This window comes from Parasteatoda tepidariorum, chromosome 9 (assembly GCF_982258835.1).
Source record: "Parasteatoda tepidariorum strain Cologne lab strain chromosome 9, Ptep-v5.0, whole genome shotgun sequence".
NCBI lineage: Eukaryota > Metazoa > Arthropoda > Arachnida > Araneae > Theridiidae > Parasteatoda > Parasteatoda tepidariorum.
In genome coordinates this window covers 41,949,838-41,964,398 of record NC_141763.1, presented here as the reverse complement: position 1 = coordinate 41,964,398, position 14,561 = coordinate 41,949,838, and the positions used below count along the sequence as shown (strand labels likewise).

At 30.5% G+C, this 14,561-nt stretch overlaps 1 protein-coding gene across 2 annotated transcripts in view; it reads right to left on the bottom strand.

The window, feature by feature from the left end:
- LOC107443047 (serine/threonine-protein kinase 17A) overlaps positions 1-14,561 on the bottom strand; it is a 114,847-nt gene that overhangs the window by 29,055 nt on the left and 71,231 nt on the right. For both annotated transcript variants that reach the window (XM_016056784.4, XM_071186878.2), the window contains exons 3-4: positions 6,744-6,956; positions 4,647-4,785 (exon numbers count right to left, since the gene is read on the bottom strand). In XM_016056784.4, coding sequence (XP_015912270.2) covers positions 4,647-4,785; positions 6,744-6,956 — 352 coding nt within the window. The remainder of the gene's footprint in view (positions 1-4,646; positions 4,786-6,743; positions 6,957-14,561) is intronic.

The following is a 14,561-nucleotide window of genomic DNA, read 5'->3' as shown; positions in this document are numbered from 1 at the left end:
AAATTCCGGGATGAAAGTATTTTACTTCCACGAATCCCTATGATACCCACAGATGTGCCAATTCAATTTAAACGCATTCACTTCCATATAAGACTGACATTTGCAATGACAAGGCCAAACAATGTCAGTTTGTGTCTTAGATTTGAGCACACCATGTTTTTCACACAGACAATTATACGTGGCATGCTCTCGAGAGGGCAAACCACCCAGTTTAATTATGTTAGCTAAAGATGGAATGACAAAAAATATTGTATACTCCATTGCACTAAGAGATTAATATTGTTGACTAATATTTTCAGAATTTGTTGTATATATAATTTATAAAAAAAAAATACAATAAATTAAAAAAAATATTATTTGGTATGTTGTTATTTTCACATTCCGTCATCGTTCATAGCGCTCCATGCCTCTTCCACTCATATACCACATACGCACACACTTACAATAAATAAGATATATTTTCATACTATAGAAATAATTCATGTGGCAAAACAACGTTTGCCGGGTCAGCTAGTAATATATAAAAATGTTATGCGTAACGCAAAACATGGCAATCTAAATGGCTTTTAGGACCATGGCAAACACTAAAAAAATGTTGCGTGCTGAGTAGCACTTTTTAGATATTAGTAAATTGCTACAGCCTTAGTAAGCATGAAATTGAGTGCATAGTGCAAATTTCCTCGTTTTACCCTTGATTATAACACGATACTATAATTCAACTAAAAAAAAAAAAAAGCATGATACAACCTTTAAAATTACTGCAAAATTGTGATGATGTTAGGGTTTAAAGCGCCAACATTCTTGCCCAACCCTGAACCTATTTTTCTAAAAAGTTAACATTGAGACCTATTCATCATATCAAAAAGACTTTTGAAGCAACGTGTAATACTAAAATAGGACATCGAACAAAAATTTTAAATTTAGAGAATTATTAAATAATCGCCACATAAATCTTACATAAGATTAGTAAACAGCCTAAAAATTATTCCAAAACATTTCAGAGTTTAAAAATATATTTCTGAATAAAAACGCAAAAATGTGAAATCTGTTAAAATTATTTCTCCATCAAATATAAGTGGGCCATATTAGATCTCTCCTCTATGATGAGAAAAAAGGTTGGGCAATATATTTACACAGAGCAATATAGCAACATTTATAACTCTATTTTCACCCGCAGATAAGCACTACTATCTTTATCCCAAATATCATCAATAAAATATAATGCAAGAACAGCAGTATGGATATAGCTAGTTCATTTTACCAATCAAGATGAAATTGAGGTAAGTAAGAGGTCAAGTGGCCAAACAAGGCGGACAATGGACAGTATGAATGGAAGTCAAGTGAGGGCACTGAGTGGGAAATTAAAGCAGATTGCACTGATGGATAGAGGAAATGAGCAAATACAAAGCAATTTTTTGCAGTCTTTTGTCTAACTGGATCCGGGCCATTTAGGAAGTGTTTGGCTTTCTCCTTTTTCCGTCGCGGAAGTATAACACCGAAAGCGACAATTTATTAAGGCAGGGAAGGATAAACAGTTCTGTTTACTTGATGTATCCGGTTGTCAACAAGATATGACAGGTGACTAATATCATCTGTACAAGCAATTTGGACGGAGACCATGCTCATAAAACCTCTCATTGTCTTGTCATTTTCACTTGTCAGAAGCTATTTATAAGATTTTAAGGACACGAAAAATTAGATTAAATGTTTTTTAATGAACACGCGTATTTCCGAAGAATTTATGCAGTGGAGTGATAACAGTTTACCCTTGATGAATTTAAACTGAATTTAGTCTAACATTTTAGTTTGGAAAAAAAAAAATTCAATTACAAAAGAAAGATTAAATTATATATTTAACATATTATAATTTTTTTAATGAAATGCGAATTGTAGATATCGGTTGTTCATTCATACATAATTATTAATTAAATTCAGGGTTGGCAAGGTTTAGGACAGAATGGATTAATCCACGGTTTAAACCCGGGTTTAAACCGTCCTGTCCAAAACCCCTTTGTCCAAAACTGTCTTAAACTGTCCGAAACCCTTTTACTCAAATTATGTCACAATTTTATCTGAACAATATTTAAGAGGTAAAATAAACATATAACTAATAACATATTGATAATTAAATGTATTAGAGAATATTTGTCTTTAAAAGTATAATGTTTTATTAATATTGTTTGACTCTTCAATTTCAACAAAGGAAGATTAATCGGTAATCAAGTTCAATTGGTCCTCTCATTCAATAGTACATAACTGAAGTTTGGCCTTGCCATACAGGTTAAAATATTAGGGACTAAGTGCTTGGTTCGTCATAAACAGGTTTATTTATCTATAGTACTATTCAAGAATACTTTTATTTCATTCATATTCAATTCTTTTAGCATAGTGGTGATACATCACTAGTGTCAGTAACTGAAACTGATGTTATGCCCTTCAAAACTGTTAATACATTTTTCAGTTATTTTATATTTTCAATTTAAATTAATAAATTTATATCTAAATTTTTCTTTAAAAAAATAGATGTCTTTTTTATCATCCTGTGATACAGAAATTATAACATTTTTTTAAAAAAATATTGTGAAAAAAAAGGTTAATTTTTGAACAAATTTAGTAATTTTTTTAAGAAAAATTATTATTTTTTAATATTTTCATATTTATCCTTATGCAAAAATATTATTTATCAGTATTAAAAGCATATTTATATTTAAAGGATTAGGCATTCACTTTTGTTGTTCAATGAATTGTGGAGCTTCAAAAATTTTAAACCTTTTCCTATTATATTATATTATTTTCTTTTAATAAGTTATAGTAAATTGTATAAAAAATATCAAATATTTATTGATACATGTAATTATTATGTGTACAATGGTTACACCTGTAGAATTTTTACCTTTTTCCAAAGTTCAAGGTTTTGGACACTTTAAGACAGTTTTACCCAGTTTAGGACAGTTTTACCCAGTTTAAGACAGTAAAACCCATGTGTCCTGTCCAAAGCCAGTTTAGGACGTCCAAAACCCCAACCTTGATTAAATTTAATGAGCATTTGGACATGTTTATTAAAAATCTTAAATTAGATACATGGAATGCTCAGAAAATAAATGTTAAAGTTTATTAGCTTTTTCCCTTCATTTCAAAAACAAAAAGTATAATTAAGATAAAATTAGATAATTTTTTGTACAGTGTAAGACATATAAAGAATCCATACACTGAAAAAGTCAAATGATCATGCCATGTGCAACAAAAAGATATGTGTATTTCATTTCATGAGTGTATACAAAGCTTTTAGAAATCCCATAAACTAACTTTAAAGCTAATATATTTTATAATTTAAAACTAGTAGCAACCATGCTTTACATTTTACAAATAATAATTTCAGTAACTTCTATCATTATGCAGTTCACTATACATTTTGAATGTAGAAAAATGACTGAAATAGTTTTCTTTTATTATTATTTCTCTTATTAATCCCTTTGGTAATAATCAAGCAATATTTTTTTCAGCATGTACTATACCTCATGTTTATATTTAGTATATATAAGTATGATTTTGTAAGGAAAAATTCACTTAACTTTGGGCGAAATTAGGTCTTTCCATTAAAAAAAACAACAATAGAATCCATTTAACCCTGGCTCTAAGTAAGATTGAGTTTTTTTTCACGAAAAAACCCCCAAAAGAAACCCACGGTTTTTGACCAACACTAATCAATTTTTTTGTTCACATCGATTGGTGCGTTTCTCACTAAATCTGAATAAAACTATCTTTCAACAAGCACCAAATCATTTTTCGACCGTGGAACGATAAAGACCTGAATAACGGCTACTTTAACAACTGTTCAAAAGGTACCAAAAAAGTCAATAAAAACATTAGTTACACTTACAAATTGGTCAACTTTCTAATCTTTACAAATCATTAGTTACAAACGTTACAAATTGGTTTAACAATTAACCATTATGTCGAACACTGTCAACCTCGAATCATAATACGGTGCAAATCAGTAGCAACCACAATAAAGTGATGAATTGAATAATGTTTCGCTTTACAGTGATTTGATCGTAAAATCAAGTTTTACGATATTACGGATCAACTTACCACAAGATTAAGTTGCAACAAATTTCAACGATAATATGATTCAACCTATCAGCATATTAAGATTGCAGCAAATTGGAACAATAATATGGTTCAACTTATCAACATATTAAGATTGCAGCAAATTTCAACGATAATTTCAACACGCTCCAATATTTTTATTCTATATGAATTTCTATCAAAATAAAATTTCGAATATTTCCAAATTGAAAACGACATTACACACACCGTCATTGGCCAATTTTTTTGATTATCAAATGCCTACTATAAAATACAACTGACGAAATTCCGTCATATGGCTCCTAGTAAATTACTGTTCGTCACGCGGAGATATTTTATATTTTCCCAAGATTAATTTTTCTGACTTTAGTTTTTCTTTCCGTTTTCAAATACAAAAATAGTTGTATAAGCCAACCTACAAGAAAGTTAGTAGAAATAATTAAGTTTCAAGGGTAATAATATATAGCAGACGGCTAAAAAACATGAAAAAAATTGTCGTTAGTTTTTTTCTTGAAAATCATCAGTCATCAGCGGAATAATTTTTTTTAACGACTTACCTTAAGGTCGAGGTGGGCAATTTTGTGCTCGTGTAGGAAGGAAACGCCCTCTAATATTTGTCTCAACAGTCTTGTTGCATCTCTTTCTGGAACGACCTCTTCATCGTCCAACACTCTCTGCACTTCACCACCAGATACTCTAAAAAATAATATTGATTTTTTTATTTTATGTTTACGTATTGGAAGTTAACTAAAGACATTTTGATTACTGATACATTTTGGATTAAATCTTATCTATCAATGTTATTAAAAATAAATTTAGAATTGTTTAGAAATTCAAATTTTACGACAGAAGATTCGGTTTCATTATACATCGAATAATTATATTTTACTAATATCATGTACTTAAATTTTAGAAAATAGTCACAATATTTATATTATTTCATGTGCTGTAAGTAAAAACTGGTGTCCAACGAAAGAGAACCTGAAAAATAAATAATTCTGAAGATAAAAAGAATGTAACAAACGGTGTATTGATAATGAAAGCCATTGATTTTTATTCAGAACTTTTATAATTAGAAACATCATCAGAAGATGGCATTTTACTAGGCTATAAATAAAAACATAAGTTGCCGCATGATGGCATTCTCTCTGAATCATCCTTAGTGATTTCTATTGAGTTAATGTGCCAACTTATAAATTTTCCTATTTTCATTCCTAGGTTACAAAGACCACAAGGACCCTACACTACAAGTATCATTAACATATGATGACTGGATAAAATGTTACCACGGTCTAAGGCACCCAGTCCAAACTACTATGACTGACTTGATGGCATCTTACATACGTTGAACAAAACCATAAAAATAAAAATAACTAACAAAAGATGATGCAGTATAGTGTGGCTTTCAGGAGAACTCCTCCAGACGTCAGTCTCGTCGCGGATACCATGGTTACGAGGAAAAGTCACTTCGAATAGGGGTGTGGGGTGAATAGTTTTCTATTGATCTTTGCATAGGCCAGCGTGAGTAAACCAATCAACACATTCATTCCTCCATTGCACCTCCATTAGAAATGTGCTCTAGCTTGTAACCATAGCAGCAGACAGCCTCAGACTTTTAGCCTCCTCAAAGCCGCTTAGTTCTCCTCAAAGCCGCACTATACGATGTTATTGCAATACAAAGTCCCTGTTTAGAATTACGTACGGCACACATTCTTGCACAGCACAATCTATAGGCAACTTTTTTAATTAATTACTAAAATTGTGTATAAGAAGCCCATAGATTTAATAATGGTTTAAACGGAATAAAAGGAGTATTGACAGTAAAAACTAAAATTTTTATTCCAAATTTTCAGAATTAGTTACTCAAGTTACCTTCCATATGTTCCACAGGCTGTTAACAAACCAGAAAATGCCAACTAATAGCGCTTCACTGTCTAGCTATCACTAAAAATTCTGAAGTCCTCTCGACTGAGGTAGTCTTTTGCGACAAAAACGAGTAAAACTATTTCCAATAAGAGAAAATTGAACTATTAACGTGACACAGCCAAATCTAAGCCAATGTGAAACGGCTTGGTGGTAAAACGGTTAATCCCACACGCCCCTTGTAGAACTGACTTATCTTCGCTATCATAGTAAACAGTTCAACGCCACCACGCAAATATAGTGCCTGGAGTTCTAGTGATAGCTGGACAGTACGCAATAGTCTTAAAAACAAAAATAAATTTCAAAAAGATGATGCTATACTCTGTTACAATAGAGTCCTTTTATGTATCTAGAATTCTACACAGCATACGTTGCCATTTTTTGTTAATGCTTACTTCGTGTACAATGCAATATGTTGGTAACTTTAGTAACAAATTAGAAAAAATTATGTCACAGCTTTATGTATACTAATTATGACTTACAGCTTTCACTATCAATATACCATTTAGATTTATTTGATCTTTTTATCCCCAATTGTTATGAATGAATGGATGTATGAATGGGTCCGCCCTATAAACGGGTGTGACATAAGTCGAATTCTTGGGCATAGATGGCACCACTGGAAAACAAGAACAATCGTACCCCTTGCCTTAATGGCCTACAACAACATTTCCAAAAGTTTCAGAATTATTTAATTTTGATATCGCTGGGCAAAAGAATTAAATACTTACAATTCCAAGACAAGAATGATTTCGGAGTGTGTTTCATAAATTTCATGTAGTTGGACAATGTGTGGATGTTGTGCACTAAGTTCTAGGACATGAGCTTCGTGCAGTATTTCATGACGGACATCGGAGGCTCGCCTTCGTTTCCTCATATATTTAGCTGCATACTCTAATCCACTTTCTTTGTGCTGGCAACGACGTACAGTTGCGAATTTGCCCCTGGAAAAAAGAGAGAAGATTTAGAACACAACTTACACTTAAATTAATGAGGAAAAAAACCTAAGAGGATAAGTAAAATCTAAAGACAACAAAAACACATGGAGTCTGAACGCATCCTTTTGATGAATTTCAAAGTTAGAGAGAGACTTGTATCGCCACATCGGCTCATAAGCGTAACGAATTAAAAAAGCGTTTTTGTATTTCCTTTCTTCGTTTCAACAAATTTACGCAGTTTAAGAAAAATACCTATAAATTTTTTTTATAAAAGTATAGATCCCAGGGCATTTTAGAAGAAATTCTGATTCTTTAACGAACCATTCATAAAATTATTTATTGATAAAATGAGATATCACAAAATATTTTTGCCGTAAAAACGGTCCCTTCACAATATTTTCATTTTTAAAAATATATCTATCTTTTTCACAATTTTTTTTTTTTTTTTTACTTTTTAGTTTTAAAACCTAAACTCCTTAAAAGATATAGTTTTGATGATATTTCAAATAAAAAAAAATGAACCTTACTTGTAGAAATTCAAAAAGTTATGAGTGGTTTCTGAACAATTTTACTAATACAGAACCTTTCAAAAAGAAAAAGAAATCAAATAACCTCGTATGATAAAATTGAACTTTTTTTTTTTAAATATTAAAATCGACATAGTAAAATCCAGAATCGCATAACTGATATAAGTAGCAATTTTTCCACAATTTTCTTTTTCTTCCCAGCTATGGAAACCGGCTATGGATTGACTTTCTTTTAATGGAACCCTGAAGCAATTCTGAACACATTAACCAAAAAAGGATTATTTTGAAAATCTTTAATGCGATGAATGAAACGTTTTCATCATTATATCAATAACAGTCATAACATAATAATAAGACTGCATATAAAACAACAGAATACGTGGGAATTTAGTTAATTTGCTTTGAATTGAAAAGTTCGAACGGAAATACTAAAACAACTTTTTGTAAATTTAAATACATGTCTTTTTCATAATTAATTCAATATATTAGGGAAAAAGATTCATATCGCTCTTATTTTTCCACAGACATTTTAATTTATTTCATAAAAATATATGAAATATTAAATAAATAGTAGACTATTGATTGGGCATAATGGATTTCATTTCTCATTACTGATTAAAAAATAAATAAAAATCTTAACACCTGGAATTATTAGGGTTCTATAATGACACTTTTTAAAAATTACTGGTCTATTTGACGAACGTTTAGTTATGTAGGTCTCTAAATCTGATACCTTTCACAAAGTATTTAATATTCAACTAATCTCCCACAGCCCTTAAAATTTTAGAATAACGCTAATTTTATTAATATCCAAATGTTTATTTCAAGTGCTTACATGGTTTTTTGCTATTATTCTTTAATTTTATTTTCAAAAAATTCTGTTCGTTCCAAGTTTAATATACATAACATTATTGGCTTTTAAATTGTAATTTCTCTTCAAAATATATATGAAAATAACATTGAATATTCAACAAAACGTATTTTTATCTTTAATCCCGAACAAATAAATAAAAAAATATAAAATTGTTAAATATTTTTTTTAAATTACCGATTCAGAAAAAAAATAATAAGAAAAATACTATAACGAAGTAAGACTTGTTGTCAACAAGCAATTTATACGTCTGCATACTCTAGAAAGAAGTGTCACTTAAAAGTGTCATTCCTCTAACTAAAAGTATCTTTAAAATAAACGTGATAAAATTAGCTCTGCTGTATTTCTTTTTTCTTTCAAGCACAGTAAGAAAAGGCATGGAAGAGGAAAGGAAATATTCATTACATAATTATTTATGGAATATTTACTTTCTGTTAAATTTATTCAAAAGTAAGATTTTTCATGTATGTGCAATGCACAAAATAAAAAAGATATCACCTTGAATAACTTTCAGATTTTCACATAGTAAGTGTCATTCTTAATAGTTCCTGGCGGGTGACTTCAAATATACTAATTAGTGGTAACTCTTAATTAAGTTACGAAATCAGTCACAAAAACATAATTTCTTTTGAATAAACATTTATTTATTTATATTTGAATATTTAACCCTTCAAATAGGGGGTAGACGAAATTTCAAAAATATTGGATCATAAATTGGGGGGTAAGAGGCTATATATATTTGGCAATAGTTCCAAAAAAAAATAGCCAAACAAAGTCGTCGCCACAAATGACTAATTTCCAATAACCTTAGTCAAATTCAAGAGAGCAATACCTAATTTTACTCCATTGCTAAGCAACCAAGTTCAGGCAAAAAAAGAAACAAAAAAAGCTTTGTGATTGCACGAAGAGGTTTATTTATAAATATTTAGAAGAAAATATCTCGAAGTTTCTAGGCAATAGATATTTCTTCCGCTGATTTCTCACCAAAAAAGCAAAGAACTTTTTTTCTTCTTAATCACATTTGAAAATTAAATTTGAATCAATTTATAAATAATTTTAAAATAATTATAATAGTATTATGATTATTATGATAATTATAATAGTTATAATAATTAGTATAATTATACTAATTAATACAATTATAATAATTATGAATATTTTAACAATAATAATTATAGATAATTATCATTTATGATTTCCAAAGCTTTAAGAATTTGAACACATGAACTTTCTATCTGACATGGTGTTTTTTAAGTTTTTACTTTATTTATACGAGGATTTCATATTAAAATCAAATTTACAAAACTTATTGTAATTATTTACGAAGTTTTAGTTATAAACATTTTTACAGCTTTCGTGAGTCTTTCAGGCAAGCTAATTTAAAGAAACAAAAGGGGAGGAAAAAGCGCTTGGAAAAAAAGAAAAAAAAAATTCTAGTCCTCAAATACATGTTATTGGACCCCATGAGTAAAGTGCGATGCCGCTTATGTGGCGGCATTCGTCCGTGCAGGGTTAATATTGTAAGCATATATTACTCATATTTTCGAAACATCCATTAGTTTTCAATTAACCATCAGCCAATAATACATTTAAAAAAATCCACTTGAAATTATAAACATTACTAAAATGAATAAATGTTGTTTCCAACATTTACGAAATACAAAGAAAAATTCAATGACAAATTTAATTAAAAGTATTATTCCAAACAAACATCATTCATCATATAATATCAAAAAGTCACGACTGTTTTAAAAAAAAAGTCTAAAGGTATTATTAAAGAAAGGTGCAGAATTTTCTTAGAATCTAACATTCTACAGCAGATGCAGGTGTTAGATAAATGTAGATTACGTCAATGAAAAAATTTTATCTGTGTAATAACACCGCTTAAAAGACAAGAAATCGGATACTATCGCAATTTAAGAAATTAAAATTTAGGCAGTAGTAAATGCATACAAAAGAAATTTAAGCAGATTAAAAGAGAGACCAGAAATAAATAAATAATAAAACGTCAAAGTGGAAACGGTTTTGATTTTTCGTATTTAAACAATAAACATTTGCATTGCATCACGTAAATACAACATGAAAAAATAATAATAGTGCAAACATGCTTCAATTAAGAGTACGGGTTTAGGTAGGAAAAAAAAACACGAGTTAACGATAAAGAAATAAATAAATATTACATTAAATAAATATTTTGTATAAATGAAAAAATAGCAAGGTCAAAGGCCTTCGGAAAACAGAAACAAGTATAAAAAAAAAAAAAGCCCAAGGTCAAAAACACTGAACTTGGGAACGGCATTTTTTTATGAACATAAGCGGAAAAAAACACTAAGTACATTTTTCTATAATCGTTACTGGAGTAAAAGAACAATTAATCCTTCCCAAATAGACCAGTAACTAATTAGGAATTCGAAGCGAAAAAAAAAATTAAATAAAAACCTAAATGAACGGATAACAACATAACAGATTGACGTAACATCAGGGTAGGATAGGAAGAGGTAGCGTAGCAATTTTATTATTTTTTTTTTTTTTCCTCTGTCTCTTTTCTAAGTTGTAACAGCAACAAAGGCCACTAATTGCTCCGTTTAAAAAAGCCATCTTTTTTTCAAACGAAATCATTACTGGAGGATTGCTCGAGGTTGATAAACCTGACGCCAACCATAAAGCCAGAATGGTAGCAAATAAAGATGGGTTGTTGATAAACGTTTTAAAAGAAAAGAGAATTAATATGGCTGACTTCTTAAAACGAGTTAGTTTGGTATGTTTTGATTCTATCGGATTAAACAAAACTCTAAAGGTTAATAATGAGCCAGTGGTAGAGAAGATTTAATCGATTACAATCAAAGGCTTAACAGGAAAATGCTTTTGGAGAAAGAAGACAATTGTCTGATACAAAAAGTATCCCCAGCTGATGAGGTATCCTTTTATGATACCTCATTAGCTTTACTAATAACAAAATAGGATTCTCTTGATACAGTCTGGTAGATAAAGCACTGAAACATCTGAATAGCATCACACTGCTTACATACCCAGAAAATATCAATCAGGGTGAAATTTTTCAACAAAAAATAAGCACTCAATAATATTTTTAAGCACTTTTAAGAAAATATAATAAGGCAGGGTAGAAAAGTTTTCGACAATTGACGATTTTATCCGGATTTAACCGTTATGTCAACAAAACAACAAAAAAAAATTTGCATAATTTTTGACAATTGTGAAAAATCATGAAATTTTGAATCATAAAACCAATGGCGTTTTCATACGCTAAGGACCGACGGTACGCCGAAATAGATTGGGGTTGAAATAATTGTGAAAACGTTGAATAGAACAATATGAACAGCGTCTTTTTGCATAATGCGTTGCGAAAATCAACAAAGTAAAGGGAAAATTAAGTACTTTTAAAAATCACCCAACGAAAAAAGCACCTTTAAGGGCTTTTAAAAAACTAAAATCAAAAATAAGCACCTTTAAGCACTTTTCAAAAAAGTTACGCGCCCTACTGTCAATAAAAAATTAGAAATATACGAAGTTATAATAATGGGGTGAGGTTTTTCCTTTTTTCGTTCTTTCAATTTAATTAGTCGACAACTTTCATTCTAATTAATGCATCTTCAATATTTTCAAACTTTCTAAATTTTGCAAAGATCATATCAAAGAAAGAAATATTAGAAGCAAGCACTTTAAGAAACAATTTGCGATTCATTGAATGGCTGTATTCATGTGTCAGAATGGTAACGAATAAAGATAGTTGGTAAATGTTAAGAAGAAGAAAAGATACAGTTAATATGGCTAAACTTTTAAGACAAGTTAGTTTATGTATGTTGTTTTGATTCTAGCGGATTAACAGAACTCCAAAACTATGTGTTAATAATGACCAGCATTGCAGGAACCTGCGCTAGGAGAAATTGTTACAAGTTTATTACTAGAACTTACGATTCATCCAACTTGGAGATATTCACTGTGCAGAAGGATATCAAACTTCGCATATACATACAAAATAAAAATACGTTTCGCATCTCTAACATTGGTAATATCAAACTGTAACGTATTTTTAAAAATATATGGTTCACATTTATATGAAGTTTTACGTTGTTACGAATTACCCAGCCAGTTTAACTAAGATTTAGGACAGGTTGTTTTCATTTCTTTTCTTCTTATCGTTATGTTTAATTTAATTAATAATGTCACGCCCAGTAATGAACTCTCTCATGTTTACGTTAACATTTTACTAAGCGTTTTACGAATCAGAACGAGAGATCTTCGCTGCACTAAACTAAAATGATATTGCTTACTCAAAGTAAAGAAGAAATCAAAAGGCAAAATAAATCAAGCCTCATCAGAAAACATCAAACGAAAAAAAGAAACATGGATGGGCTTTGGTCTAATGCAGTGTTTCTTAACCTTTTTGATATAATGGACCCCTTTCAAAATGTTTTAAGAAGTCACGACCCACCCCCTGTGAAAAAAATAATTGTAAAAAACATCAATTAATAGAAAGCATTTAATTTTATTATTTTAATAGTATACAAATTTTTTAAAATTAAAATTTTTAATGTGAAGGTTGCTGCTGCTTTTCCTTAATTAATAAATTGAATTGGGGGATGGTTTTCGACAAAGCAACGTGCATATCATTTTCAACATTCAATAGATTTGGATGTTATGTTTTTATTGTCACAAGTGTGGAAAATCCCTCTTTGCAAAGATACACTGTAGCAAACGGAATTATAGTTGCCACAGCTCGCTTTACAAGCAATGGGTAGGCTTCCAAACGTTTTAAAAATTAGGAGTAGTCAGCGGACCCCCAAAATATCAGCGGACCCCTTAGGGGTTCATGAACCACAGGTAAATAAACCCTTGTCTAATGGAACCCTTATTTACTTGAACATAAAATCCTAAGGGAGGAACCTACTTCAAATACGCTGTAGTGTATCTTAAGTAAGAAATATAAGAATTTGCAGACTTGGTCGATTATCTCTAGAACTACTGGACCGATTTTAATGAAATTTGATGTGTACATACATTGATACAATACAAAACAAATAACCATTCAACAATTGTAATACACGCGAATAATCATGAGTAACACTCGTTGGAGTAGGAAGGTATGAACCAGCGGTTGCAGAATAAACAAGAAAAAAATGGGTTAATAGGGGGTGGTCCCCTCTTTCAGATATACAGGCCTTGCAGCGTGTTTTTATACTCGAAATAAGGCGGTTCATCATTTCCTGTGGCAATTTCATACATTCCTACTCAAACGAGTGTTAAGCACGATCATGCTTGTGTATTAAAATTGTTGAATGGTTATTTGTTTTGTATTGTATCAATGTATATACACATCAAATTTCATTAAAATCGGTCCAGTAGTTCTAGAGATAATCGACCAGTCTGCAGGTTCTCTTAATTTTTTACAGGAATTGGTTCAAAATTAATAAAACCTTCAGTACATTTCATCCAGTATGTATTAAAAAAAATACAATGAAAGAATGAAAACCCTTATTTTAGAAAGTTGTCCCGTCAAACAGCAATAAATTACAATCAGTTACAACCGTCTACATCTGGCAAGCATACAGGAATTCAACTTTTAAATACCTCCCCAGACACAAGAAATGAAAAAAATGGGAGGGGGGAGGGTAACAATAACTCTTCTGTCACACACAAAACATGAGAAAATAATTTTTTCTTCATTCATGTCCAAAAAATCCTTCACACTCAAGTAAAAAAGCATAACTTTCGGAAACGTGTCAGCACGCGGAAGAGAAAAAAAAAAGGCACTTGGGAAAGAGAAAACATGTTCGCCCATTTTTCCACTATTTATTTTGCAGAAAATAACTCCAGCACGAACTTGTGATGATTCAGAATATAAAATTCAAAGCATGTCAAGAAACAACAACACAATGGAATGGGTATCCCGCCGTGAGAATGGACAATTAATAAAGAGAGAGAGGAGAAAATGAATGAAGGCCGGAGGGAGGACAACAGTGTAAAACCGCTTCCTTCGGAACGTCCAGAGTTTTAGCCTCTCTTATCGAAGTGTCTCCAACGTGTGACATAAATTGATTTTATGGCATAAATATTTATGTCATGAGATCGAAGGTCAAAACACGTGCCATTTAAATATACCTTGAAGTCAAGTTGAACATTAACAGCTGTAAAGCCATTTAGGACTTAACGTTCTTATTGGATGCATGTTTCTGGCCTATTCTCGGATGGAAA